The following is a 26,194-nucleotide window of genomic DNA, read 5'->3' on the forward strand; positions in this document are numbered from 1 at the left end:
CCTCTGGGAAGTGGCTAAGGAGCCATGTCCCTAGGAACATTTGGGTTTAGGACTTAGCCTGCATGAATCTGCTGTGGTTGGCTGAGGGGCTGCATCCACTTCTTTTCAAAGGGTTGTCATTTAGAATGGAGCATGACCTGACATATAATTTCTGCATCTTTTCAATGCTATCTTCTAAATTCAGCCTTGGCTAGAAATGAAGAAGTGTTGGTATCATCAGTGCAGCAAATTCTCACATGCTCACTGCACAGTTAGAGAAGATCAAGATGTAGACTTACCCATCAGATGGAATTCAAATTGTAGATAAGACATGAATGAGATTGCTACCTGTTTAGCAACAGTGATTCCTTAATTTGGTGTGAGATTGCATGTTTTCCATTCTTTAGAGAGAATGATTTGAAATAACCTCTTTACAACTTGATGGCTGAACTCTGATTGCCACCTCCTGGCTGGTTTAACTTTCTGTTAACAGGAACTCACCTCTGTTTTTCATTTTTAAGTTTCTGGCACTTGTGTGACAAACAAATCCTAGCAAGGTGTTTCCAAGCCTGGAGGAGATATATCCTTTGGAAGAGGGCAGCCACGCAGCTTTACAGACACCAGCTGCTTCAGAAGGGCTTTGATGCTCTGCAGTGGATTGTGCACCAAAGAAGGACACAATTGGAGGTGGCCCAGCAGAGACATGCTTCAACTCTGCTAGCTGCCAGCTTCCAGAGGGTGAGCACTGGCTGGGGACAGTGGTGCCATGAACTTTCTGCTGTGCAGTCAGAGAAGGCACAAATCCTGTTCAGACAGGGAGGAGGAAGGGGTACCCTGTGTGAAATTCTGTCATGTAGACCCTGGTACCAATACTCTGTCTGCAGTTTGTTCTGATCGTGTGGTTTCTTCTTCAGTGGAAGGAAGCTATGGCAAAACAGAGCAAGAAGGAAGCTCTGCAGCCTGAGCCTTACTCCTACACCCAAAGTTCATCAGCTGGGATTTTTGGAGTAGGAAGATTGGCCACTATGACAACCTCAGCTCAGCATGAGCTTGCAACAGGATACTCAAAGGAAGTGGAGCAGGCTCATAGGTAAGCAGAGAGTATTCTCTTTCTGTTATCTTGGACAAAGGGAGGATTACAAACAGGGAAATTTTTTTCTCGAATGATGGCAGACTTGTTTCCATGTCCTTGGATGTATTGCTGTGGATAAACACTGCAAGAATTAGCAGTTTAATGTTAAGAACTAAACAGTCCTATTTCAGAGCTTCTGTGCACCAGTGTTTGCTGCCTGAGTGTCTGACAGATAATTCTTTGCTTCAGCTATCACCTGCATAGTGATACAGGGGTAAATGAGGTTGGAGTGAGGCAATACTACAGTCTCTAGCAGTAGAGTTATCAAAAGAAAAGCCTTTTGTCGAAGCTTCTAATTCTGAAGGCAGAAGAACAAATTGAGACAAAAAGAGAGAGGAGAGCCCTGGATTCTGTTCTGTGAGTGCCTCTTTAGACAGCTGGATGTTAAGGCATGTTTGTGGCTCTTTCAGGATGGAGGGAGAGCTGTGGACACAGCTTCGTCACAGGCAGAGAGGAGATGAGTTCTGCTGGGGAGTTGAAGCAATCAGAGACATGAGGCGGCTGGCTGGTAAGCACACATTCCACAGCCTTGGAACAGCTTGGAGGTATTCACTGTTTCACCAGTTTTTGGGCTTTGTGTCTGGTTGTTGCTTTGAGCTCTTTCCAAATGTGATCCTGCAAGTATGTTGCATTTGTGGGGTTCCCAGACAATGGAAGGAATGATGACTCTGACTCCATGTTCTTAGAAGGCTAATTTATTATTTTATGATACTATATTATATTAAAGAATACTAAACTATACTATACTAAAGAATACAGAAAGGATACAGACAGAAGGTTAAAAGATACTAATGAAAACTTGTGACTCCTTCCAGAGTCCCAACACAGCTTGGCCATGATTGGCCATTAAGTCAAAACAATTCACAACAGAAACCAATGAAACAATCACCTGTTGGTAAACCATGTCCAAACACATTCCAAAGCAGCAAAACACAGGAGAAGCAAATCAGATAATTATTGTTTTAATTTTTCTCTGAGGCTTCTCAGCTTCCCAGGAGAAAAATCCTGAGCAAGGGGATTTTTCAGAAACTACAACAGTGACACACGTAGCTGGACCAGTATGTGTGATGGTGGAGGATGGCCACTCACCATTCCATACAAGTTTTGCCTCATTCCTTGTATGAATTCAGCTGCAGCATGTGTTGCTCCAGCAATGTGAACTGCCTTCCTTAAGTGTCCTTCCTCTGGCAGCTTGGATTTAAGCCAGGGAATGTTTGCTGTGTGATATGAAGTTGTTTGAAGTTCTTCTGCTATTTCTCTTCCTGTCAATCTCTTCCTGCCCTGTGACACAGCAGCTTTCAGACTGTGGCGCCTGCAGAAGGACCTGCTGAGCAAAGAGGAAGCCAGGCTTTTGGAAGCCCGTGCTCTGCTGGAGAAGAAGAAGCTACGAAACATTTTCTGGATGTGGCATTCTCAAAGCTTGGAAATGAAAAAGATTCTAACACTGACAACTCAAATCCAAAGAAACTTGGTCTCCCGGTGAGTTGGTGAGATCTGGTTTTCATGTGAAAAATCTGTTCTCTCTGAAAGTTCCTGGAATAACAGAGCCAACCCAGACAGTAACAATTGCTCCATCTTAAAGCCATCTATCCTTTTGTTTTAGGAGTTAATAAAGATGAAGGTAGGGGTAGAAACATAAAAAGGAACTGCTGTGGCCAAAGATGTTATGACTTGCCTCCTGTGCACTGCCAAAGCGTTTTTTGTCCTGACTTTTGATGTTCTGAAAGACCAAACCCAAGAGCAGCCACTGTGCTGCTGTGCTCTAAGCATGACAGTGGCTTTTTACTGAAATAAACAAAAAAAAGCTCAGGGGACAGCTTGTGTCTCTGTCTTTCCTGAACTAAACCCAGTCTCAGGAAGACACATAAGCTTGTATAAGTGTTTTTCAACATTTTCCTTTGGTATTCTCAGGTGCTTCAGTACATGGAAGGAGACTGTTGAGCAGAAGGCACTTGACAGGTGCAACCTGGCCCATCTCAGAGCAGTATCACTGAGGAAGCACTTCCAGCAGTGGGTTGGGATGCTGCAGGTCAGAGGAGAAGATAAGCAGGCAGTGGTGAACCTCTTCCTCCTACGATGGAGGCAGCATTATGGTGAGCAGTTTGGGGGCTGTGCAGAATCTAAACTTTAGAGGTGTTTAGGCTCCTTCCTCCTCTTGTACACTGAAAAGAGAGGGGCTCAGATGATACAGGGTGTGAACAAACCAGAGTGGGCAGAGGACTGGTTCTGGGTGTGTCAGTGAAGCTACAGGGAGGTTTGTTGCTCTGCATCATAAACCAAACATAAACTCTTAAACCTTGCTGAGAAGAAGCAATGTGAGGGTTGGGCTGGTCTGAGTTGGAATGCCTTGAGAAAATCTCTTGTTCCTTTATGTAACTGGTTAAGGAGCAGTTATGAGCTCAGCAGCTGACAAGGCTGTGACAAAGAGGCATGAAGGTCAGACATCATGGACTGGAGAGAGACAGAGAAGAGAGTTTCTGGAGAAAACAGTCTATTCTTTTGATGACTTCTGCCAAAAACTGAAGCTGCAGAGAGTATATCTGCTGTGGAAAACAAGGCTGTGTGAGCATCACAAGGCTGAGTGAGTGCAGAAGAGCCAGTCCCTAGAGCCCTGCCCCCATTAGTAGTGTCCACTTGATTTTCTGAACCTTTTGCTAGAGCCCCTTTTACCCTATCTATTGTCCATCATGTCTGTGCTAGTCACCCCCTCTGGTGTTCTCCTTCTTTCACTTTACTGTCTCAGAATCTTCTGTCTCAGCTCTTTCTCTCAGACTTTGGAGCAGTGTAAACTCAGAAAAACTCTGAGATTATGGCACCAAAAGTATCTCATGCTGAAGACAATTGAACCAAGTTCTAAGCACTTGCATAGAGCTGTCTATGAGGAACCTCTTGCCATGCTGTTTTCTGAGGACCTCTCAACATCATCTGGCTTTGACAGCAGTGCACCAGCTACTCTGACCTCTCAAAGCTCACTGGAAAAGGTGAGAAGGTCTTGGAACACCTAGACTGCTCTGAGGTATTAAATTGCTGGGATTTTTCAGGGGAAAATTTCTGCTTCAACATGGTATTGTCATCAGCAAACTGTGCTTAAAATTTAGTGCTGAATCTGTGGGGTCTTCAAGCTGAAATGAAATCTAAAGGTGTAAAGTCAATGCTCTCTGAGCCTTTTCTGGTTCATCAGAGATGTGAGAAACTGAGCTAGTGAGTTTCCCTTGTACAGTTGCTTCTGTTTGTGGCTGCAAGGTGGAAGGGATGAGATATAAAGAGCTTCCTCACTGAGACTGTGTATATGCTCATTTCCCCTTTTCTCAATATAGAAATACATGTGTTTCTGGATTCAGTATGGAAATTATTAGTATAGAAATAACTTTCCCACCACTTACATGTTTGCTCTCCAGAGGTGTCATGGCTAGCTTGCAATTCCTTTGGATGCATTTTGGATTTGCCTGAATCCTTGATAAGAAAAGGAGTAAATGGCATGGTCAGAGCTGTTAGCTGGGCTCTTCCACTGTGAGGACACTCACCTCACAGCATGTTCCTCCCTTCACACCTGCAGGAATGCAGTCTTAGTGACAGCAGCCAGCATGGCTTCTCCTCCCTTCTGACTGCTGAGGATGTCACACATGTGTCATGTCACAGTTCTTTCCTTCAACTCCACCAGTGCACAGAGCTGCCCGCTGAGCTGTGCTTGCAGAGCTCCTCCCCTGGATCTGGGTGAGTTGGAGACTGGGTTTTTGGGATGCTGGTAAGAGAGACCCCTTGTTTGAACTGGCTGAATTCCTCCCTTCCGGATAATCCCTCATGTCATGTCACAGCATCCTTCCAGGGGACTTTTATCTTCTTCTTTCTTTCCTTCCTCACCCAACACTTTTGCCTTGCAGAAGAAATTGGTTTGTGGGAAATCAGTTCCACTCTTCAGTGCTACAGAGTCCAGATAATAATTCCCAGGCTCTCACCAGTTACTCTGCATGGGAAGAGGTAAGGCTAGAAAGTGTTGTGTAAAATGTAGATATCCAAGTGTTTTCTGCATATTCAGATTTAGCAAAGAGCCTTTGGGTTTCAATATCAGCATATGGAAGGTCTCACTGCTATTTTGTTCTCTCTCCAACAAAAGATTTGGGAGAATGAGGCTTTTCTCAGGGTAACTCTTCCCTCCCATTTGTCAGCTGAGTGGAAGTAGGGCAGGTGTCAGGGATTTAAAAAAGATGTGTTAGACCCTCATGTCTGGCTGTTCATGTGGGGCATGTCAGGGATTTAAAAAGGATGTGTTAGACCCTCATGTCTGGCTGTTCATGTGGGGTGAATGGGTTAGGGATGGAGCTGGGCAATCACAGAAGTGACAGTGGCAAGGAGACACGGCTGAGCTGTGTGGAGTAATTGATATAGCAGCAGTTCAAGGCCTTTTTTTTTTGCCTTTCTGGATTACAGGGCTGCAGTTCTCACAAGGAGGTGCAGAGTTGCTGGCAGCAAGCAGAGCAGTACTGCCTGCAGAGGTGCTTCATTGTCTGGTCAACTCGAACTCAACATCATGTAAAGGCCCAGCAGCACTGCAGGCGCGTTCAGCTGTCTCGGTAGGGATCATGCTTTCCAGAAGTTTCCTAAAGCTCTCTGTTTTAAAAGCTTTACACGTGCTTTAATTAAAAAAAAGGAAAAAAATTCTTCCTCTATTTTACTTTGTCTTCAGTGGGAGTTTTGCAGCCCATTATTTTGGGGTTTTCCCAGCTTCAAAATTACTATGTAGGAACGCAATAATTTCTGGTTTGCACAAATTAGAGCAAGCCCAGCTCTGCTGATAACAAGTCCTGGTAACTTCCTATCCACTGAACTGGCCTTGCTCTCTACTGATTCCAAAGCTGAAGAGCACAACAGACTTGACACAGCCAGGACAGAAAATCTAACTCTGACCAGCTTGTCCTGTCCATCATTTCCCCTGACGTTTAATGGGGAAAGGATGTTTACAGATCAGATGTGTTTCCAAAACTCCCTTGTGTGTATGTTTGTTGTTAAATTTTCCATTACAAAGGTGTATATCTCTGTGAGTTGTTCCCACAGTCAGTGCAGCAACCTTTGTTCTTCTCAGAGCCTTTCTCAGCTGGCACCACTGGGTCATGGAAAATAAGAGCCAAGAAGCAGCAGCAGCCCTAAAACATGGAGTTCATTGTGTCCAGATGGCTTTCAGCCTGTGGAAAAGGAGACTGGCCCAGAAAGTGGAAGTTGACCAGAGATTCAGGTGTCATGTTCACCAGATAACTGCTGATGCTCTGTGGCATTGGCATTCCTGCTGGCAAAGTGAGTTACCCCATCCCACTGCATCACTTGTCTCTATAGAAGAGAGCAGCTCTGGGAATAGTTGGGATGGAGAAAGTCACACTTTTGGCTGGAATTCTGTGCACTGCTCCTCTGGAAAGGCACATACCACTCCAGGAGTTAGTAGGTGCATGTGTCACTGCATTCTTCTGGCCATCAATAGGACATGTGACCTACAGTTTTGTTGTACTTTATATTAGGGAAGATGCTCCTTTGACACTTCTACCTGCAGAAAAGAGTGTTCAAGCAGTGTATTTTAGCAGCTGGGGAGTTAAATGGACTTCCATGCAGCATTCCAAGTTTGAACATGTCTCCTCAGACTAGTCAGGTTGGGAACAGGGTGTATCTTTTGGAGTGGCTTAACAATCCTGATCCCTCAAGGAATTCCATATGCTCTAAGTACTTGCACTGTGCCAGGGAAGAAAAACTCCCAGTTTTTAATGGAAAACTGCCTTGCAGATAAGAGTGGAAGTAATCAGTGATCTCTTGCAGGGAAAATTTGAAAGAAGGTCTGACTGCCTTGCAGACAAAAAGCTACAAGGTGAATTGAAAAGTCTCTTTAGCTGCTAAAGAGAGGACAGGAAATCTTAGCAAGTTTGGTCCCATTTGGTGTTTGCAGGAGATGTATTCTTTGCTCTTATCTGGACTGTGCAATGGAGAAACAGTCACTGGGCTCACTCAGGAGGGTGTTCTCTCTCACAGGGAAGCGTGCTCTGAGAGAACTGCAGCAGCAATGGGCCTGGCACCGCTGCCAAGAGAAGAAGAGGCTGGTCCTGCACACATGGTATTACCAAACAAGGAAGCAGAAATATGCTGTTTTATTCTGGGAACGTTTTCTCCTGCACAGGTTTGTTTCTTGCTCTCAAAGCATTTCCAAGGGAAGCTCTGCATGAAGAGCAATTTATGTAGTAGTATCCACTGTATTATCCTGGATTTGAAAGTGTGGATAGCTCATGTATAAATGGAGCTTCTGTAGGAGTATCCTCTCTGAGGATGTCTCTATTAAGAAGCCTCTTACCTAAAGCCTCACATCCCACCTCATTTTCCCCATTCAAAAATTCTTGTTGTTGTGCAGGGTGGTATTTGTGCACTAAGAAGGGGGGAGATGCAAACAAATTTGTGCAGTTTAAAATTTGCAAGCCTTGTTTGCACTTCAGTATTTGCTGAAAGGAATAGTGGGCAGAGAACTTACAGAGATCTGATGTTTACAAAGTTAGTCTTTTAAGATTCTGGACACAGTGTGTTGATTTTAATTTAATGTGAAAAATTGAGATTGATTTGTTCCTGCAGCAAAGCAGTATAAAGCTTATGGAGGGAGAACCATGATATTCAACTCATCTTGGTGTTATTACAATATAGGTGAGGCTGTAGTCTGTCTTTGAGTCTTATGTTATGTTGACAGATCCCAAAACCACAAGAATTTAATTTTTTTCTCTCTTAACTGTGTTCAGTGGTCTTCTTATTGGGAAACAGTTTTGTTTGTAGTTTATGTTTTATGAGGCCAGTGCCTGCCTGAAGTGCAGAGAAGTCTCGAGCTGTAGTGAACCAGGATTGTTGAAGTGTTTCTCTAAAATAATTCAGGAGGATAAGAATTAATAAGATTATTTATGCCAAGGGCTCATTTAAGGTATGAGAAGTGCAGGTTTGGCCCTCTCAGGTTTTCTTTTGAATTGCAGGTTCAGACTGAGAGGACACAAAGATCTGCAGAGGAAAGAGCAACTAAAAACCCAGTAAAACTTTGGTGGCTATGATGTTCAGACTCTGCATTTACCCTGCTCAATTGCATTTTCCTCTGCAAATCTGTCTGTGTGGCTCCCTCATGGGAATTGTATTTAGTATAAGCCCTTAATGTTGCTCCTTCCTGTTGAGTATGTCTCCACCATTAATCTTCTTTCTGAGTCTCCTTTGATGAGAGTGCTTCTAATTTCTCACTTGGATGAGCTCTCTCTCTTTTGAGGGGGGCGTTTTTTGTGCTGGGATAACCTGGGACAGCTTCTCTTGATCTTCCAGAAAGCCTGCCAGGCGCAGGATAGTCACACCTCTGCCCTATGGTGCAGTGGGGTGATTTGCATAATGAAGGTCCAAATGGAACAAGGAACCAAAAGGATAAGCTAGAATTAAAAGCAGATTGCATTCTCTGCTTGCAGAGGAAGACTGACCTCCTGTGCATCAGCCTGTGAGATACAGAGAGATTTTTGTGGGTACAGATTTACAGTGCTGATTATAGTAACTCCTGAAGTTGTTGATTTTTTGGAATAAAATTGTCTTTGCAAAGATTCTAGTTGTACATCCCACATACACAGGGCCTTAGTTTGTGACAGCCAAGAAAAAAAAATCTGAATCTTGACAGCAAGTGGCTGTCATAAATGTTGCAAGCAGATTTCAGGAATCTGCTGGGTTCCATGCTGAAGGAGATTTTAACAGTTTTACTCTCATCCCATAATGGAAAAATGAAAAAGCCTTCATCAATCACCATCTTTCGGTCAGCTGGTAGCACAGAGATAGACTGAAGACTGGCTAATTAATTTATTTTTTTTCCTCCTTTGAATAGGAGGAAATGCTAAAATGGCCAGAGGGAAGCAGAGTTTCTTGAGTAGGTGACAGGTAACAGTGCTGGGAACCCGAAGTAAAAGGAGGGCAGGTTTCAGCAGAAAGATACTTGAAGAGTCTGAACTTGCACCTCCCAAAGATGAGGCACTGGAAAAATACGTAGCATAGAGGTCAATGCATAAATCTTGATTACAGCAGTAATAGGAACAGGCTTTTTTCTTGTTGAATGCTCTTTGTCTTGCTTTGGCCATTTATGTGGGATACTGCAGGGCAGGTGAGAAGGTGAAATTTGGTCTGACATGGAATTGTTACTTTAGGCATCTTCTTTTCTGTGCTTGGAACTGTTTTTCAGGTGCCTTGTCACTTGGGCCCAGGTCACTGCATGTAAACTAAGGCAGCGTGAAGCCCTCTCTTATTTTAAAAGAGTCAGAGAGCACCGTCTCCTGGTTGGGAGCTTTGTTAAGTGGAGGGACAAACTCTGGAGAGCTGAACAAGTGCCAGGAGGGAGAAACCACAAGTGGCAGGAGCCCTCTCCAGGTAAAGCCTGTCATCGCTGGCGAGTGGCTGCAAGAGGACAGCAAGCCCTGCGCCTGGGATCTGTGGCTACTGTCAAGCAAGTAAGAGAAGATAAAGCTCCTTAAGTGTGAGGAGATAAAGGTCTCTATGAGACAGCTATTATTAACTCAGTGAGTCATGAGGCACTGAGATAGTGTGACAAGGCTTGTATAAAAACCTGGTTTGATTTGTGGTGACTGCTTAGTCCCTGCTGTGAAATTCTTCACTGACTGTGCACACAACTTCATCACCATAATCTGGCACTGATTGCAGCAACCATATGGAGCACAGCAATAAGGAAAGGGGACATTTTGACCAGAGAGATGAGAGCACTCCTTCCTCTCTGCTCAAAGATAAGATGGGATAATCACTGTCCCTGCAGAGCAGAGTGAGCTGCCAGAGTTGCAGCTTTTTTCAAAAGACTCACAGCTAGCAAACTACAAAGAGGTCCATTGATTTGGAAGGGCTGAGTCAGTCCTGCTGGGATCTCATCTGTGCAGTTTCCAGCCTGGGGTCTAGCACATTAAGCTACCTGCAGAGCTGTGAGCCTGTCTCTCTGGGTTGTGTGAGTGCTGTGTGCATTGTGTTTACTCTTGGCTGCAGCTGTGTTATTTCTGTTTGCAGGCCTGCAACTACTGGACCAGAGCAGCTGCCTTTTCCCAGTGCTTACGGCAGCGCAGTACCCTCATAGGTGTTAGGAAAAGCAGAAAGATGGCTCTCTCTTGGCCCATGAGTAAGAAGATTCTCCCTCCTCTCTTCCTTTCACAGACCCATGTGGAGAGTGTAAGGGAAAGGGGATTGGTGTTTACCAGCTATATGACTGGGATTCCTCTGTGGAGCAGGAGCTCATGGCAATCAAACTCAGTTGATTTCTACTGTGTTGAGGAGTTGAAGGACTAAGAGCTCATGGCAGCTCTGATGTCTCCCTCTCTAGCTCCAAGGTTAGCTCCTGTATGATTCCTCTTTTGTTTCTTAGAAAGCAGAAGAGGCAGAGAAGAAGATTCAGCACCAACTGGACTTTTTCCCAGTGCCATTCAGCGCTGGCTGGTGATCTACAGGAGCCAAAACAGGGCTGAGAGGTTGCTGGAGAGACCTGATGTGGTAGGACCCTCTCATGCACATGCAAGGATCCAGGAGAACACAGCAGGGGTGGACTTGGAGGAGTGGGCTAAGAAGTGGCTTGGGTAAGTGGAGTTCAGGCCTCTGGGCTTCCTCTTGCTGATACCATCATGGAAGGGCTCCCTTGTATGGCTGGTAAAGCTGATTTGCTTCTTTTGCCTGCAGGAGGAGATATCTGAAGAGGTGGCATCACACAGTGGTACTGCGCCGGTGCCAGCACGATAGGAAACTGCTCTGTCTGGCAAGGGGGTGGCAGCAGTGGAGGGAAGCCAGCAGGGTGGTGATACTGGCTCAGGTGCTGGTGAGTGTCTGGTGCCACTGGGGTGGCAGTGATGGGGGTTACTGGGCAAGCCTGCTCTGCCTGCAGCCTCACATGCATCCTGGGAGATGAGAGCTGGGGGTTTAACAAATACCAGTATGCACCAAAAACCCTGGTTTACTGCTGCAGCTGGTTTTTCCATTGTTCTTCTTGGAATGTCAGCTTGACAGACTGGCATATCCACAGATTTAGTTGTGTTTTGCCCTTACAGATGGGAAGCTGAAACAGGATTTGTCTAGATTGTCTGTAGACTGTGCAAGAAGTTCACAGCAGTTATTATGATCTTTGTCCTCATCTGTGTTCCTGATACATCCCACTGGTGTCCACAGTTTACCAAGAGCTGTCATTTGGCTTCCCCCTCTGTTCATAGCCATGTTCTGCCTGGTTGCTGGGCATTAGCTGTGTGAGCTGTGCTCTGGCCTGCCCAGGTAACAAGATGATGCCTGTGTAGTGTGAGCATATCCATAGTCACTGAGGAGCTGTGCTGGGGCACAATGGGGCATTGTCCTCTCCCCAGGGTACTGGGACTTAGCCACACTGTGCTGGAGAGAGTAGCTCAGCAAGAGCACTGTTATTAGTCCTCTCTGTTTTGTTACCAATGCAAAGTCTTTTTTAAGTCTTTTTTAAGAGGGACTCAGGAAAGCAACAGGAACAAGATGGGACTGGAGGGAAGTGAGGTCATTTGCCTGCCAGAGGCCAGTTAATCTGTGGGCTGCCTCTTTTCCTGGCAGGACCAGCAGCGGCTGATAGAAAAGGCCTGGAGGGTGTGGAGACAAAGATACTTGCAAAGCTGTGTGGTGCAGAATCTTTTGGAGAAGGAAGCCAGGAGCCTCCTGTCTCAGGTAAGCATTTATGCCTTCTTTAATTCAGTGGACCTCAGTGATACAAAAAGCACCCCAAAGGGACAACTGGTGTTCCTTGTATCTCTCTGCCTGCACAATGCACTTGCTTAGGGAGAAGTTGAATACATCAAGGAATGGGACTTGCCAGTAAAAAAAGGAAAAAAGCTTCCATCTTTACATGGGTTCATTTATGGGTGTTTTTCAAAGCTTTGTGTCAGGAGTCAATTTCCCTGACATGTGCCCCCTTCCCTGCTGTTATTAGTAGTGTTAATCCTCTAATCCCCTGCCTCTTGAGACCCCACTCAGGGAAGAAACAGGCTCCACATTGGTGCAGGAGGACTGTGCTGACTTGCACCCAGGGGCAAGCAAATCACTATGAATTTATGAATTTGAGCGAGCAGGCAAAGCCTTAGAACTCATATCCAGTTGCTTCTCTGCCTGCCTCCCAAAGATTCATGCAGGATTAGGGCCTTCTTTATGGAGACAGGAGCAGGTACTGAAATTAGAGGGCATTGGTCTTTCTTCTCTCACATTGATTTGTACTCTGCATGCCCCATATTGGCTCCAGGAGAGACAGGGAAGGGTTTTGAGTGAAGGGTAAGGCAGCTGGCAGAGCCATTGCTAGGAAAGCCATGTTTATGTGTTCTGTAAGAATGGCTGCAGCCCCTCAAGGGTAACCCCAGTGTTTGATTTGTACACTTTGCTCTTTCAGGCCTTTGGAAGGTGGTGGCAGCTCACAGCATTCCAGTGTAAGGACAAAAAATCCTGCTGAATGGAGGGGCCTGCCTGCAGCTGCTGCTCAATTCAGGACACGTGGAGGATCCAGCTCCTGTCACAACAAAGAGGTGGTCCTGTGCTGTCAAGAAAGAACACTCTGCTCTTACAATAAAAGCAGTGCTGCCAGTCAGAAGGATGACAGCCAAAGAACAACCAGGAGAGATTGTACCTAGTGAAAGGTCCTCTTTAAAGGACTTGTATCTTACCTCCCTAACAACACAAATGGAGAACAACCTCTTTACAGTTGTGAGGCTGCATTCTCTTCTTCTCTGGACCATGCTTTTGCTGGAGTTCTGATTAAAGGGCAAAAAAGCCTTGCAGGCTTTCCTTTTACTCAGTGTTTTTTCCCTGGACAGGAGCTTGGTGTCAAGGGGGGAGTATGCAAATAGAGTCTTAGAGATGAGCAGGAGTTTGTGGGTGCTGAATCCTTTTGCTTTCAAAGTCTGGATTGGTAGGTGCAAACACAGCTCTTTTATTTTAGATTTGGCTTTTCCCCTGGAGGGGGGGCAGATTTCCACATGGCTCCCACCTCCTCCCCCTGTCTAGGTCCATCAGCTCTTCATTAAGCCTTTCAGTGGGTGGCCAACCTCCTGACTGCTTCCTGCTGCTTCATTTCTGTGCTGAATGGGCAAGGTATGAAGAAACCTGCTGGGAACAGCTGAGCACCAAAAGCTTTGCTGAGGCTAGACAGGCGTGTCTGATCCCCAGCCTTCCCATTACTTGCCTCTATGATTGATGCCTTGTAATTACCCTGGATATATGAGCCCGCTCTCAGACAGCTGTAACAAGAGGGTCTGAACAATCTGGAAAAGGCTTTTCTTCCTTGCTTGTTTGAAAGAGATGCTCACAGCATGGCAGGGATCTTGAAATCCCACTGGGAACTGCTCCAAGGTAGTTTTCTGAGCCTGTGGCAGCTTTGCAGGATTGTTAAGTACACAAAGCAGCCTCAGTAGCTTCCCCAACCCCTTATTCCAATGCCTTGGGGCCTGAGGCTGTTAAGAGTCATTAGGTCAGGAAAGATAGGTTATCTTTCCGGAAAGCTAACCTATCTTTCCCTACAGGCATTGGAAAAGAATACCTGACCTTGCAGAATTGAGCTAAATAGTGTAAATCCTAGAATTTACCAAAAGTAACCAGCTACACTTTCTCCACTCTACTATGGAACTTGGGTCACACTCAGGACACGCTTTGAAAGTGAAGGCAGAACTGCCCCAGAAACAATTGATTTTCTTAAAGTTTTCCCTTGTGCCAGGTGGTTAATTAGCAAACAACATGAGTCTCTGCTAGAGCATGGCCTAATAAAAGAGACATTTGTATGCATATATTTTATTGTATGTAATCTAGGAAATAGTATGATTCCTACTTAGTCTTATCCAAATGGAAATTCCCATAGTCCTATTAAAAAGAAAACAGGAAATACAATACAAGGAGAAAAGTTAGGAATAAAATTTGAACCTTCTTCTGGAGTGAGTGCAAAAGTGCCTGATGATCAACTGTGAAATATATTATAAGAGTGCAATATAAAAGCAATTTGACCTTCTTTTCCAGATTGGTAACTGCTGATATAATCCCCTTGCATAGGTACAGCTGACAGGAGTGTTTCTGTTCCCCTGCCAGCATTTCTGGCACAGGAAAGTTACCAGAGGGGAAAGTTACCAGAATCTGGTGTCCTTCAGTTACTGTAATTAGCTTAACCATGATTAGCAGCACTTCATCCTGCAGACCCTGGCCTTTAGGCTTAGTCTTGAGCCTCGGCTCAGAGGTTCAGGTAGTTCTGGCTAGTGTTCAGTGAGAATGGCTCAGGCAGCCTTTGTGTGGGGAGAGAGGAGCACAAAGTGTGGGTAGATCAGAGCACCACCCTGGTCACGGTGTGGGAGTGTGTTCATTGTCAACACAGGAGCTGCTGCCTTCCCCGAAGTCAGTGGATGGGAGGAGGAAGTAAGAGATTAGAGAAGAATTTTCACTGCTGAGGTGGAGAGTTCAACAGCTCAAAAGTATCCTCCACGACCTGCCAGAGGCAGTTTTCTAGTGGGAAGTCATTGTCCACCAGGTTGACCAAGTAATAGTTGTCATGGATGTACTGGATGATCATGCGGGAGGGCGATTCCTCTTCATAGAGCTTGGCCCACTGCTCAATCCACAGTGCAAAGGCCTCATCCTGCCACAGGAACAACAAAAATTGGCAGTTGTGAGACATCTTCATGTTATTTAATTTAGGTACGTGTGTTACACATGACTGGCCAGACTGTGGCCAGTCGTGTAACAGTACAAATGGCAAGAGTTGAGCAAGGAGCTTTTGCTTTCCAGTCAGCAGAAAGTGCTCAGAGCTGAAAGGAGACACACTGCAGTACAATGGATGGCTCAGTGCTGCCCCTGTATGTGTAAGAGGGGAGGAAGAGCCACTGTCCACCTTCTTTTCCAGTTTGGTAACTGCTGATATAATCCCCTTGCATAGGGTACAACTGACAGGAGAGTTTCTGTTCCCCTGCCAGCATTTCTGGCACAGGAAAATTACCAGAGGGGAAAATTATCAGAATCTCGTGTTCTTCTGAGGCCTGGTACAGTAACAATAGCAGCTCTCAGTCCCTGTTACTGGGTGCTTTGTGTCTGGCAACAGCTCTAGAGCTGAGGGAGCAGGAGGAGCAAGACCTCTGCAAGCCAATATAGCAACAGCCCTCAACTATGAGAAGTGTCAGAGACTAAAACTAAACCAGACACTCTGAATTTCCAGGGCATCACAGCAATGTATCCAACAGAAGGCAGGACTCACCTTCCAGGAGAGGAAGCTCACAGGATCCACTACAGTGGGCTGGATGATCTCCCTGCCTGGGAAGATGCCCCAGGTGACAGCATTGGGTTGCAGATCTGGAGCATTGGTGATATTCTCACCCTGACACAAAGGAAGGAAAACCTTTCTGAAGAAACTGCTGGAGGAGAGGACTGAGTTAGTTGGAAAAAGTGTATTTACCCTCTCCTTGTTTAGGGACAAGACAGCTGCTGCACACCACAGCTGATGTGCTTTATTTTCCCTTCCTTTCATCAGCCCTCATATTTGGTATTTGTCTCTCTCCCAAGGTGGTGAAAGTGTCCTGTGAATAATGGCCTTACCTTGACATTGACAATATGGTAGTTCACTCTCAACTCGTACTTCCTCAGCACTTTGAGCAGTGCCCTGACAATTTCACTGGAGGTGAAGAACTCTAGGTATGCCTGCAGGGAGGGATGGAGAAGGGGGAAGAGAATCAGAACCTTAAATCACAACAGAACTGGACAAATGCAGGTAAACAATGATATTTGTAGAGTCTGGGCTGCCTTGTATGTTCATCCCCAGAAACACACACTGATTTACTCTTGCTCGAGCCTCTGTAGTAAGTGAGCTGTAAATAACTGGGGAGAGCAGAGGGGACAGCCCAGGAACAGTGCACTGAAGAAAGCTGCACGCTGCCTGTTTGTCATCCAGGTAAGTCCATGAGCAGGAACAAACTCCAGTGTTACCACAACTGCTGCACAAGGAAGCTTGGAAGAAGCCTGAGCTTAATCTTCATTTTACAGCAGTGTCTTGCCAAGGCAGCCCAGCCTGGTGAGAGCAGAACTCTGGGGTCTCAGCTGGCCTCTCCCAAGCACCACTCCCTGTCCTCATCTTTTGTTCACAATTCTCCCCGTGTGCTTATATAACCAAATTCTGTGCTTGGCTGCTCCCAACAACTGCTTCCCCTCCCCCCATTTCCTGGCAATTGCGTGAGATGATGGATTTCCCTCACCTCAGGGGAATTTCTTCCTTTGAAAACATAAATGCATTTGCCATCTGCTGGTCTCTGGTCTTACTGGTTTGGATCCCTTTTGAACAAGGATGCTTTGTCTTCCAGTAGGAGCTACTTGCCTGGCATTTACCTTGATGGGATATTCCTATCACAGCCAAGGCTCTAGGGCCAGAAATGCCTGACAAGGGGAGAGAAGCATGGCAGGCATGACTGTTTGCAGGCCAGGGTAGGAACTGTGACCATTGTCTAAACAGCAAAGCACAGTGCATGGGCTGGGGGCAACTGTGGAGAACTCTGACATACAGAGGGACAGAGGCAATTTTAAAATATCTATTTATCACCATGAGATGCTGGGTGGTAGAGATACTACCTCATTGATTCCCATTGTGTGAAAAATCCGGGTGCTTTGTGCATCACTGAATCAGATGCAGGGGGCAGGCACATGTGTATATATAAAATGTCACAGCCCTGCTCTAGAAATAAGTTACCAATCATTACTTGCTGAGAATAAAACCACAAAACTCTAGAGGTGTTCAGTAGATGTGTTGAAGTGGGGGAAAATAGCTGTGAAGTCAGCTGTAGAGATGGCATTATGGCTCTTAAGACACCAAAGGAGCTTTGTCTTATCTCACCAAGAATGCAATAAGATAAGGTGCAGACAGAAAGATTATGTGGATGTAAGGCTGGGACCTCCCAGCCTAACAGAGACCAAAGTAGGTCCAACTCTTTGCTGCCTAGCCCAGAGTTATACAGTACCTTTTGGAAAACATAACCTCCACTGGGCCCCCAGCCCACAATGGGGTCTGTGGATGGTTTGCCATTGATGTTTGGCTGGGAGTTGATGGTCAGGATTCCTCGTCTGTTGACCTTCTCCAGCTGGTCCTTCAGGAGGTTGGTTTCAGTAGCAAGAGGGTCGTCATTCCAAGGCATACATGTGACCTGCCATGAGGAGAAAGGATGGCTCACCATGGATCTAACAACCCTTGGATTTCCATCTGGGTGTTGAGGTAACTCAGCAGTGCCTTAACAGTCTCAAACACACCTGCTTCAGGAGGGAACTCCCAGGTTTGGTTCAAGGGTTAGCATATGCACAACTCTAAGAATGACTGCTGAAGTCCATCAATACTGGTCCTGTCATACTGTAGCAGCTTTTCTTTTATGCTGAGCCTTAGCTCTGGCTGTTGGACCCCCTTCAACCAATGTGCCAGGAAATCCTTTTGGATAGAAAAGTGCTAATTCTTCTTTAGAAAAACAATGCGGTACCAGGAACAAGAGGAAAATGTGCACTACTGTTTGTGCCAAAATGACCATCCCTTCCTGGCCTCTCACCTTGTACCCATTCCTGTTGGGTTCTCCAGTGATGTAACATGTGAACACCTCAAAGACACTTTCCTCACTAGTCAGTTCTTCTCCCCACATCTTCAGAAGCTCCTCACGGGGAGACTTGCTCTTCAGATAGAAGAGGTAATAGTCCTTCAGTTCCCCAAAAGCTGGAGAGGAGGAGTTACCCCTGTAAGGGGAGAAGACACAGACCTGAAATTACTGAGCTGATTTGGTGATGCAGGAAGAGAGCCAAGCAGCAAGAGAAGTACACAACAAAACCCACCTTGACACCAAAAGTCTCAACATCCTGGTGCTACTCACCTCACCTCACCCAAATCCAAGCAACAGGGGACCACTTTGGTAAAGCTACTTCAGGTGTGCCTGGGACATCAGGCTTTCCTACCACAGCTCTGCCTTCCTACACATTGTGGAAACCCAGGGCACTGGGAATATTTCTCTGTCTGCTCTGGGGTGCCCTGACCCCCAGGGCAGCACTGACTCTGACCCTCATTCATGGAGAAAGTTTCCCAGACTTCAACATAGACTGGAACCCACAAAAGTGTGAAATAGATTCTAGAGAGTAGTGTAGGTGCATCACTTGGTGAGAAATTGAGGTTTTGGGATTTTTAGTGTGTTGTGGATGGCAGCAAGATGCAGGGCACAGGGTGTTGTCCTGGGTTTCTTCTTCATGCTTCTTCTTCCTCCTTCTCCATGGGTTTGGGTGGCATTTTGTAATTAGGCTAAAAAGTCTTCATTGCACAAGCTCTTTGGGATCAGTTATTGGGTTAAAAGGGAAATAATCCAGGTGTCAGCTCTTAATTGGACAGTTTAGTCTGAAAAGCCCTTGTACCAAGAGACTGTTGGCCATTTTGTGCCTTCTAATGAAAAGCTGCCCAACTCACAGTAGTGAGACTGTTTTACTGATAAGAAATAATAAACACCTGAGTGTGAACATGAACTACTGTCTCAGTGCCTTCAATCCAGACCCAGAGACACCCACCACTGGGACCCCCACAGCAGGTGCCAGCTTACCATCGGCCATTGGGGAAGTCATCCCACTCCTGGGTTCTGTAGATGTAACTCTTTGGCCTGGAGGCCCAGAAGATTGGCCGCACATCCTCCACTCTCCTCTTGGGGTGAGCACTGACTGCCCAGGGCAGAGGCCGCCTGCAGGGGTATGGAATTAAATACCATGAGCAGATGTTAACACAGTTCCTCTGCTGACTTTCCATTAAAGGCTGGAAGCCTTTCCCGTGGTGCAATTTGCCCCTGAGGAGAAGTAACGGGGGCTGAGAAGAGTTCTGGTTGTCAAGAAGTAAGACAGAAAACTGTTCTTCCTTTATGGAAAATATTTCCTACTCAGTTCCCTCACAGGATGCTCAGGAGGGTCTATTTAATGTTAAGGTACAGCACTGACCTGAAAGTGGAAAAGGTAAGGGCAAAGCACTATGGGAAACTACTTCAAGGAAAAATAAAAAACAGCTGTCAATTTTCCTTTGCTTCTTCCTGTCTGTGTTGAAGCCTGTGGACTCAGAGAGAAGTCCACATGCCCCTTCTCAGCTGCAGAGAACCCTAGAAATCCACAGTGGGAGCATACCCCTAGCCTGTAAGGACTTGTGATGGTCATCAAAAACATGCTTCTTCCAAGTGGCAGCTCTAAGCTCTGGATTTTTCAAGTCCCACAATGCCTGCATTAAAGCTACTTGACTAAAACAAATTCCTCCTTTGGCTGTCTCCTCTATTCCTCCCAGCTTTTGTTGGAGATCTGCAGGAAGGGTGAACTAATAAATGCAAAAGGTGATAAAAGGAAAGAAAAAAGGAGAAAAGGAGAGTAGAGGTATTGACCCATCTGTTGCAGTGTTGTTGTGAGGGTCCCCAGGACAAGGTGAGAGATGAGAATTGACTCCAAGTTCTCAGAAGGCTGATATATTATATTGTATATATAATATATATTATATTATATATTTTGTATTCTATATAATTCTATATATTATATTATTATATTTTATTATATTATTATATTTTATTATTTCTATATATTATATTACTATATTTTATTACATTCTTATAGTTTATTATACTATAATAATGTATGAAAAATATATACTAAAACTATACTGGAGAAAGAGAAAGGAGACATCAGAAGGCTAGACAAGAGTGGTAATATAAAATCCGTGACAGACTCAGAGTCCAATACAGCTGGCTGTGATTGGCCATTAATTAAAAACAATTCACATGGAACCAATCAAAGATGCACCTGTTGGTAAGCAACCTCCAAACCACATTCCAAACAATCAGATGATTATTGTTTACATTTCTTTCCTGAGGCTTCTCATCTTCTCAGGAGAACAATCCTGGCAAAGGGATTTTTCAGAAAATATCATGGTGACACCCATCCATTAGTTGTACTTTCAGTAGACAGGATGGATGGACAGATGGACAGAAAAGTGCAACTAACAGAAGCCAAGACATTGTGCTCACCTTGGGTCCTCGTTCCATATGCCCAGGCGCTTCAGGACCTCGGTGGTGGCCACCTCCCGGTTGAGGGTGTAGAAGTGGAGCCCGTGCACCATCCCACTGTCCAGCAGCTCCCGGCACATGGACACTGCCAGTTCCACCCCGTAGTTCCGGATGGCTGCGTCGTTGTCCTTGATGGGTTCAATCACATCTTTGATTTCCTGGGGCACTTCCAGCTTGGAGAGCTTCACCAGCTGGCGCAGGGAGTGGTAACCCTGGATGAAAATGCAGATTATCATTTTACCAAGACCCTTTTTTGCCATCCCACTAACAAAGGTACTCTATCATGATTTTTGTGGCAGGAGATTTAGAACTGGGGCTCCTGGAATCAACTCCCAGGCCTCATCTCTAGGATGGTAACAGAGTCCAGGTCATGTCACTTTAGTATTTGTGCCCACATCCTTGCCTGAGCCTAGCATACTGAGTGATCTCAAGACTTGCAGGCCGTTGTCCTTTGTATCCCTTTTTGCCATATGGGCACAAGAAACCTTTTCAGCTTGTTATTAGCTGGCTAAGAGTTTAATTTGGGATACCACCGACAGATTTATTACATTCAGCAGTCTCTCTTCCCTGAAATTTTGTGGAGGATATTTACAGACTTCTCTCAGGCCCTGACCCACAAATACCTAACATCCTAAATCCTTATTCCCACCCTAAATCCAAATTACTGGATTTCACCTGTATAGGGAAGATGCCAGGAATAATGGGGCAGGTAATGCCAATGGCTTGACAATCCTTCATGAACTTGAGAAAGGTTTCTGGTCGGAAGAAAAGCTGTGTAATGATGAAGTCTGCTCCAGCATAGACTTTCTCCTTCAGGTGCCTCAGGTCTGCCTCATAGCTCTCTGCTTCAGGATGACCCTTGGGGTAGCCTTTGGGGAGAAGGGGAAAAAAAATGAAAAATGGTGGTCAGGACAACATGCAGAAATTAGGAAGTATCCAATCTGATTGTACGGTCACAGCCCTGGTCCAGGGAGGGACTGCTGAGCTGATTTCCCTGTCACAGACCCTGCACACTCTGCAATAGAAGGCATTTACCTGCCACACAGATGTCGAAGTAATCATCAAATTCATTGCGAATATGCTTAACCAGATCAACAGCATAGTTGAAACCATCTACTTCTTCCTCCCATTCCTCACCAGCAGGATCTGAAAAGAAAACAAATCCACAGCTCTCTCCAACTGTTTGCTGAACTCAGATCGGGTAGTTCTGTAAAAACCTGGTATCAAAAGGAAGACAGGTGAACTCCCAAATCTGCAGTTTTACCTATGGACTGGTTTTGTCTGCCCTTGAGCTGAAGGCATTGCTAACAAAGGGCTCTGCATTTCATTCCTGCAGAAGGAGCCCCTAAATCTTCTCTGGTTTTACTCTGGAATTGGACACAGCAGCAGCACAGCCTCTGCACTAACATCACAGGACAGAAGGATTCACCTCCACGCAGCGCCATGATGTTCTTCAGCCCGAGCCTCTTGGCCTTCTGCAGGTGCCCTGTGATGTCATCCTTGCTCTGGTTGCAGCATGTCATGTGCAGGATGGTCTCCAGGCCACAGTAGTTAACTGCAGTGTAAGCAATAATCATGGAAGAGGTCTCCTTGTCGGATCCTGGGTCCCCTGCAGGGTGCCACGTCACATCGATGAAGAGGGGACCACCTGCTCCCATGTGGTCAAACCTGTGGGGTTTAAAGCTGTGTTAGCCTACACCAGATAGCCAAATCCCCTCCCTGTGCCTTGAGTATCCTGCTCACTGCTAGAATGCCAGCAGCAGGCAGAGAGAGCTTGGATGACAGCAACAGGATAGACCACTAAAGTGTTGCACTAAGAGTTTAGCAAGTGGCTGATGTAAATCAGGAAAGCCACCCTTGAAGGCTGTAGGGGGAACAGCTTACAATTTCATAGCAGAAAAGGCAATGGAGGTGTTCTCTGTACAACAGACTCTCTCCCTGCATGCTCTGATAGACTGATACAGCTTCTGACAGACAGCAATGCAAGTCCCTTTCCTTTTGGGATAGGACACTATGCTGCAGCCCTCTGTTGCCAGCTTGAGCTGTAGAGGCCACAAGGCTTCCCTAACTTGTCTCTCTCCGGCTCCAAGGTGAACAGGCCCTTCTGTTCAACGTATGGCATTGGCTTATAGCAGTTATAAAAAGAATTATGAAATACCCTTTTCTCCTCCAGGTTAAGTCCATGGTGGCTCCTGGGGCTCCAGAGTAACTCCTAGCTCTGCTGTGACCTATCAGCTTTCATTTAGCATGTAGATGTGGATATGTATGTCAGAGGCTGAAAACTGTAGTACAGAGGCACAAATCATAGTGGCTGGATGAATATTGAAAGGAAATGGGAATCTGTTTCAGAAATTTTGGCACACTGTCCATCAAGGAATATTTTCTGCTTTTACTAGGTACTTTTCTGCCCCAGCATTATGCTTCAGACCCAGAATGTGACATTGGGGTTACTCTATCTTCCCAGGGCATGGGAGTGGGGAAACAACCTGGCCCCTCAGCAATCCCACCGTGACACTTAACTCTTCAGGGCCTCCAAGGAAGACAAGTTACTTGGTGTCCATTACCCTCCTCAGCAGGAAAGCACAGCCCCACTACCTGCTTCGTCACCTGGAAGGGGAGACAGAGCATGGAGCAGAGCCTGCCTCTGTTAGTTAGCTATTTCCCTGCCCTCCACCACAGACACCTCCCCTCTCCTACCCTGCAGCACTCGCCTGGAGATGAGATTGACAGCAGCATTGGCTGTGCGTGGAGGGAAGAACTCCAGGGAGAACCACTTGTCTCCAGCGTCCTGCCGGCGGCGCATCTTCTCCCGCAGCCGCTCGTGCCGGTCGGCGTCGAGCACCGGGGTGGAGCAGCGCGAGTTGTCCTTGGAGCTCTCGCTGCCGCTGCTGCTGCCGCCATCAGACCTGGAGCTGGAGCTGGCACTGCAGCTGTGCTGGGTCTCATTAACCATGGTGGGAGCTCTGCAGAGGGGAGCACAAAGAGGACAGTCAGTACATGGGTGTCTGCACAGAGCAGGCACTGCTGGGGTGAGCAGCAGATGATTAAAGAAGCCTATGCCAAGACCCAGCATTCATCACCATCACCTTTTGCCAGGTTTCACTGTAAGCTATAGCGGGAAATCTGGAGAAAACACAGGAAAAAGCATGTTTAGATAATGCTGATAGTGATTGTAGCCTTGGGCTGGGCATGCATAGGAATGTGCCCCTTGTTGATGGAGTGACAAAACTATCCCTTGTCCCCTTAAAAAGGAAATAAGCCCAAAAGTTTCTCTCCTGAATTAGCGAAAAAGACACCTCACAGGACCTGGGGGACTTCACCTCAAACTTAAGGATACCTAATTGGACAGGAGCCAGAAAGTCCTGCTTGGGCAATTTGCTAAAAAAAGAAGAGAAAGAAACAAATGGCTTTTGTGAGGTGTTTTACCAGGAGCAAGAACCTCTTGCACTTGTCTCCGTTTTTCTCTGTAAGAAGTTTTGTTATTTCGCCTTTTATTAAAACCATTTTGTTTCCAACACTACCACAGAAGCCATCCTGCTGATTTTATGCCTTCTAATGTAGCTGAGCTATCTTGGGTGTGAAATAGATCTCCAAGAGCTTATGAGACCTGGCTTGAGAAGACCCATATTTCAGGCATGCTGGCAGATATTTTTTATTGTCTACTGCAGCTGCTTTTTGTACTGTATTCATCTTCAGAGTTTCCATCCTGTTTGTGCCCAAAAGGCAGCACTGCTTTACAACATAGGTAGGAAAGTCAGTGCTGATGGGGCAGGTACTCAAGAATGCACAAACTATTGCTATGTCAGAAACAAAGCACAGAATCCCCTCTGACCAGGCCATCCCCACAAACTGTCATTTGTTTTCTCTGCTGGCTTCACACCTGCATTTCCAACCATTAGCCTTCTCCACAAGACAGACCATCTCCACAGACAACTGCCCCCTATGCCAGTCCCATTGCACACACTCAACTCTTTGCCAACAATTGCGGCTGCTTGGAAACAAGGCCAGCAGGGACCAATCTCCTGTCTTGCAACAAGATCAGCTGTGCTTGCTTGGTGTTACAAAAAGCAAAACAGCACTGCAAGTCAGTGGTTCAAATAGGTTTAGGATACCCAACTCCACTTAGCTCTGCAAAATGTCCCATCCTGTGCCTTTAAAACGAGGTAGGGATTACAGTTATGGAAGAGCTACCACAATATTTGGATCCGTGTTATTTGCTTTGGTACCTGCCAAAACTTAAAATTCTCACTGGGAAGTAGCATGTCCAAGTATTACGTAACTTTGGAGCTGTTTTGGAGGAAGCAGTTGCGTGAACCATCACACTCTCAGTCCTTATCATCAGGTCTGTGGGTTTAGTTCAGCCAAGAAGACTTTGAACTCACCTTCTAATGTTTACACTTGAGCTGCCAATCAAGCAAAACCCTTTGAGAGAAAGTCTACTTTTATCACCTGAGGAACCTGTCCAGCTGGCAGGAGATGTGAGAAAGAAGCGCAGGCTTTCTGTTCCAAGCTCTCTTGTGTACCAACACAGCAGCTGCAGTAAAAATCAGCAGCACAGACCTACTGACAGGTGAAGCAAACCCAACTGGGTGCACAGTCACAGCCCTGACTAGGCTCAGAAGACTCTGCCTGACATCCACATGCACTAATCTGGGAGAATTATCCCCAAGCACACGTTAGTGATCGAGCTAGCAGCTCACAATCACATGCTGTCAGCTCCCAATATCACATTCCTAGCAAGCACGGCACAGCCCTGCAGGCAAATCAAAGGAGCTTTGTTTTCTGATTTGAGATTTTAACACCCATCACATGGAAAAAGCGTTCAGGTCTCTATGTCTCTATAAAATGAGATTGGCTGTTGAGCAAAGCTCCTTACCTTACTAGCAATATCAAATAACGAAGACATGAAAAAGGCACACTTAGGTTTTTGTCTACAGGCAGCATTTGGAACAATTTCCTTACCATGATACACATCACAGATTTGCTGGCAGATACTTCTAGTTATTGCAAAGAGAAAAAAGATAAGCCTAAACAACAAGAACAGCAGCAACATAAGACAATTCTTAACACCTGTCAACACTCCTGCTCCTGTCTTTGTCACACTGCAGAGTTCAAAGATCCGTGGCTCAGCACACTTCTGATGCTCACCATGGATGTACCTGCTGTGTTTTTATGATGTTGGTACTCCAACTCCTTCCAGCCCTGAGCTGACACCGACACAAAGAGTGTGGAGTCTGCATTCTCCTAAGCTCAGTTTTACCCTCCGGACTAAACTCGGCTGCAGCAGATGCCTTTTTCTCACAGGCTGCACACGCTGCACGGCGCTGCTCCAGGGCCACGGCATCAGGCCGAGGCCAGGCGGGGAACCCAGGGGCCCGGGGCTGCATCCACCGCCCGACCAGCTGAGGGGCCACGGGACAGCCAAGGGGGAAGGGCCGGGGAGAGCCCGGCAGCCGGGGAAGGAGGCGAGGAGCAGCACCTGCGATCCCGAGTGCCAGGGAAGGGGTCGGAGCCAGGCAGGTCAATGCAGCCCGATCGCCCCTTCACCTAAGCTCACCCCGCCAGCAGCACGGCCCGGCCGGAGCAGCCGGCGGACAGACGGGCCGGGGGGAGCCCCGGGCGGTGGGGTAGCGATGGAACCCCCGCTCCCGGGCCCCGCTCACCTGCGGCCGCAGCCGGGCCGCTGCCCGCGCCGCTCGCCCGCCGCGCTTTAAAGGCGGCCGCGGCCGGGCGCGTCACGTGTGGGCCCGCGGCTGCCCTCACCCGACATGGCGCCGCGGGCCGGGGGCGGGGCTGAGGGCCGGACGGGGCCTCGGGGGTGCGGCCAGAGCGGGCCGAGGAGGCGGGACCGGCGGGGCTGCGGGAGGAAACGCTGTCGGCAAGGGACGGGGTGCGGCCGTGCCGGTTGTGGGAGCGCGGCCGTGCGCAGGCGAGGCCGATCGGGACTGAGGGGGAGCGGCCATGCTGAGCGGGCGGGGGCGGGGCCGGCGCGCGGGGTGACGCGCGCGGG

The 26,194-nt window shown here is 46.8% G+C and overlaps 2 protein-coding genes across 5 annotated transcripts; one reads left to right on the forward strand and one right to left on the reverse strand.

Annotated features, from left to right (window-relative positions):
• Positions 1–653: 653 nt before the first annotated feature.
• On the forward strand, positions 654–12,575 carry C21H1orf167 (chromosome 21 C1orf167 homolog). The gene is made up of 13 exons (XM_030964041.1): positions 654–717; positions 894–1,069; positions 1,522–1,619; positions 2,407–2,590; positions 3,023–3,140; positions 3,883–4,092; positions 5,540–5,682; positions 9,321–9,585; positions 10,148–10,256; positions 10,500–10,707; positions 10,808–10,943; positions 11,693–11,803; positions 12,516–12,575. The coding sequence occupies exons 2-13, from the start codon at positions 906–908 to the stop codon at positions 12,573–12,575; spliced, it is 1,806 nt and encodes a 601-aa protein (XP_030819901.1). The 5' UTR covers positions 654–717; positions 894–905.
• A 1,315-nt stretch (positions 12,576–13,890) lies between these two features.
• Positions 13,891–26,130, reverse strand: MTHFR (methylenetetrahydrofolate reductase). 4 transcript variants are annotated; one of them, XM_030963756.1, is made up of 12 exons: positions 25,848–26,130; positions 22,896–23,147; positions 21,614–21,852; positions 21,220–21,330; positions 20,860–21,053; positions 20,146–20,396; positions 18,697–18,831; positions 17,671–17,851; positions 17,098–17,280; positions 15,689–15,790; positions 15,351–15,470; positions 13,891–14,738 (listed from the first exon to the last, which is right to left on the reverse strand). In XM_030963756.1, exons 2-12 carry the CDS (start codon positions 23,135–23,137, stop codon positions 14,541–14,543), a joined length of 1,956 nt encoding a protein of 651 aa, XP_030819616.1. In that variant the 5' UTR covers positions 23,138–23,147; positions 25,848–26,130; the 3' UTR covers positions 13,891–14,540. The 4 variants fall into 4 exon arrangements, with proteins under 4 accessions (XP_030819616.1, XP_030819618.1, XP_030819615.1 ...); XM_030963758.1 differs by lacking the exon at positions 25,848–26,130 and adding an exon at positions 22,705–22,791 and having other exon boundaries at positions 22,882–22,966; XM_030963755.1 differs by lacking the exon at positions 25,848–26,130 and having other exon boundaries at positions 22,896–23,343.
• Positions 26,131–26,194: the final 64 nt, after the last annotated feature.

The sequence above is a fragment of the Camarhynchus parvulus genome, chromosome 21 (genome assembly GCF_901933205.1).
Source record: "Camarhynchus parvulus chromosome 21, STF_HiC, whole genome shotgun sequence".
Taxonomy (NCBI): Eukaryota; Metazoa; Chordata; class Aves; order Passeriformes; family Thraupidae; genus Camarhynchus; species Camarhynchus parvulus.

Excerpts from the sequence above, each read along its gene's own strand:
- C21H1orf167 (XM_030964041.1), top strand. The coding sequence starts at position 906 with ATGGCAAAACAGAGCAAGAAGGAAGCTCTGCAGCCTGAGCCTTACTCC. Across the intron at positions 3,141-3,882 it reads AGTGGGTTGGGATGCTGCAG|ACTTTGGAGCAGTGTAAACT; the intron begins GTCAGAGGAGAA and ends TCTTTCTCTCAG. Across the intron at positions 9,586-10,147 it reads CTGTGGCTACTGTCAAGCAA|GCCTGCAACTACTGGACCAG; the intron begins GTAAGAGAAGAT and ends TTCTGTTTGCAG.
- MTHFR (XM_030963755.1), bottom strand. The coding sequence starts at position 23,257 with ATGCTGGGTCTTGGCATAGGCTTCTTTAATCATCTGCTGCTCACCCCA. Across the intron at positions 21,054-21,219 it reads CTTCGACATCTGTGTGGCAG|GCTACCCCAAGGGTCATCCT; the intron begins GTAAATGCCTTC and ends TTCTCCCCAAAG. Across the intron at positions 17,281-17,670 it reads CCAACAGGAATGGGTACAAG|GTCACATGTATGCCTTGGAA; the intron begins GTGAGAGGCCAG and ends TCCTCATGGCAG.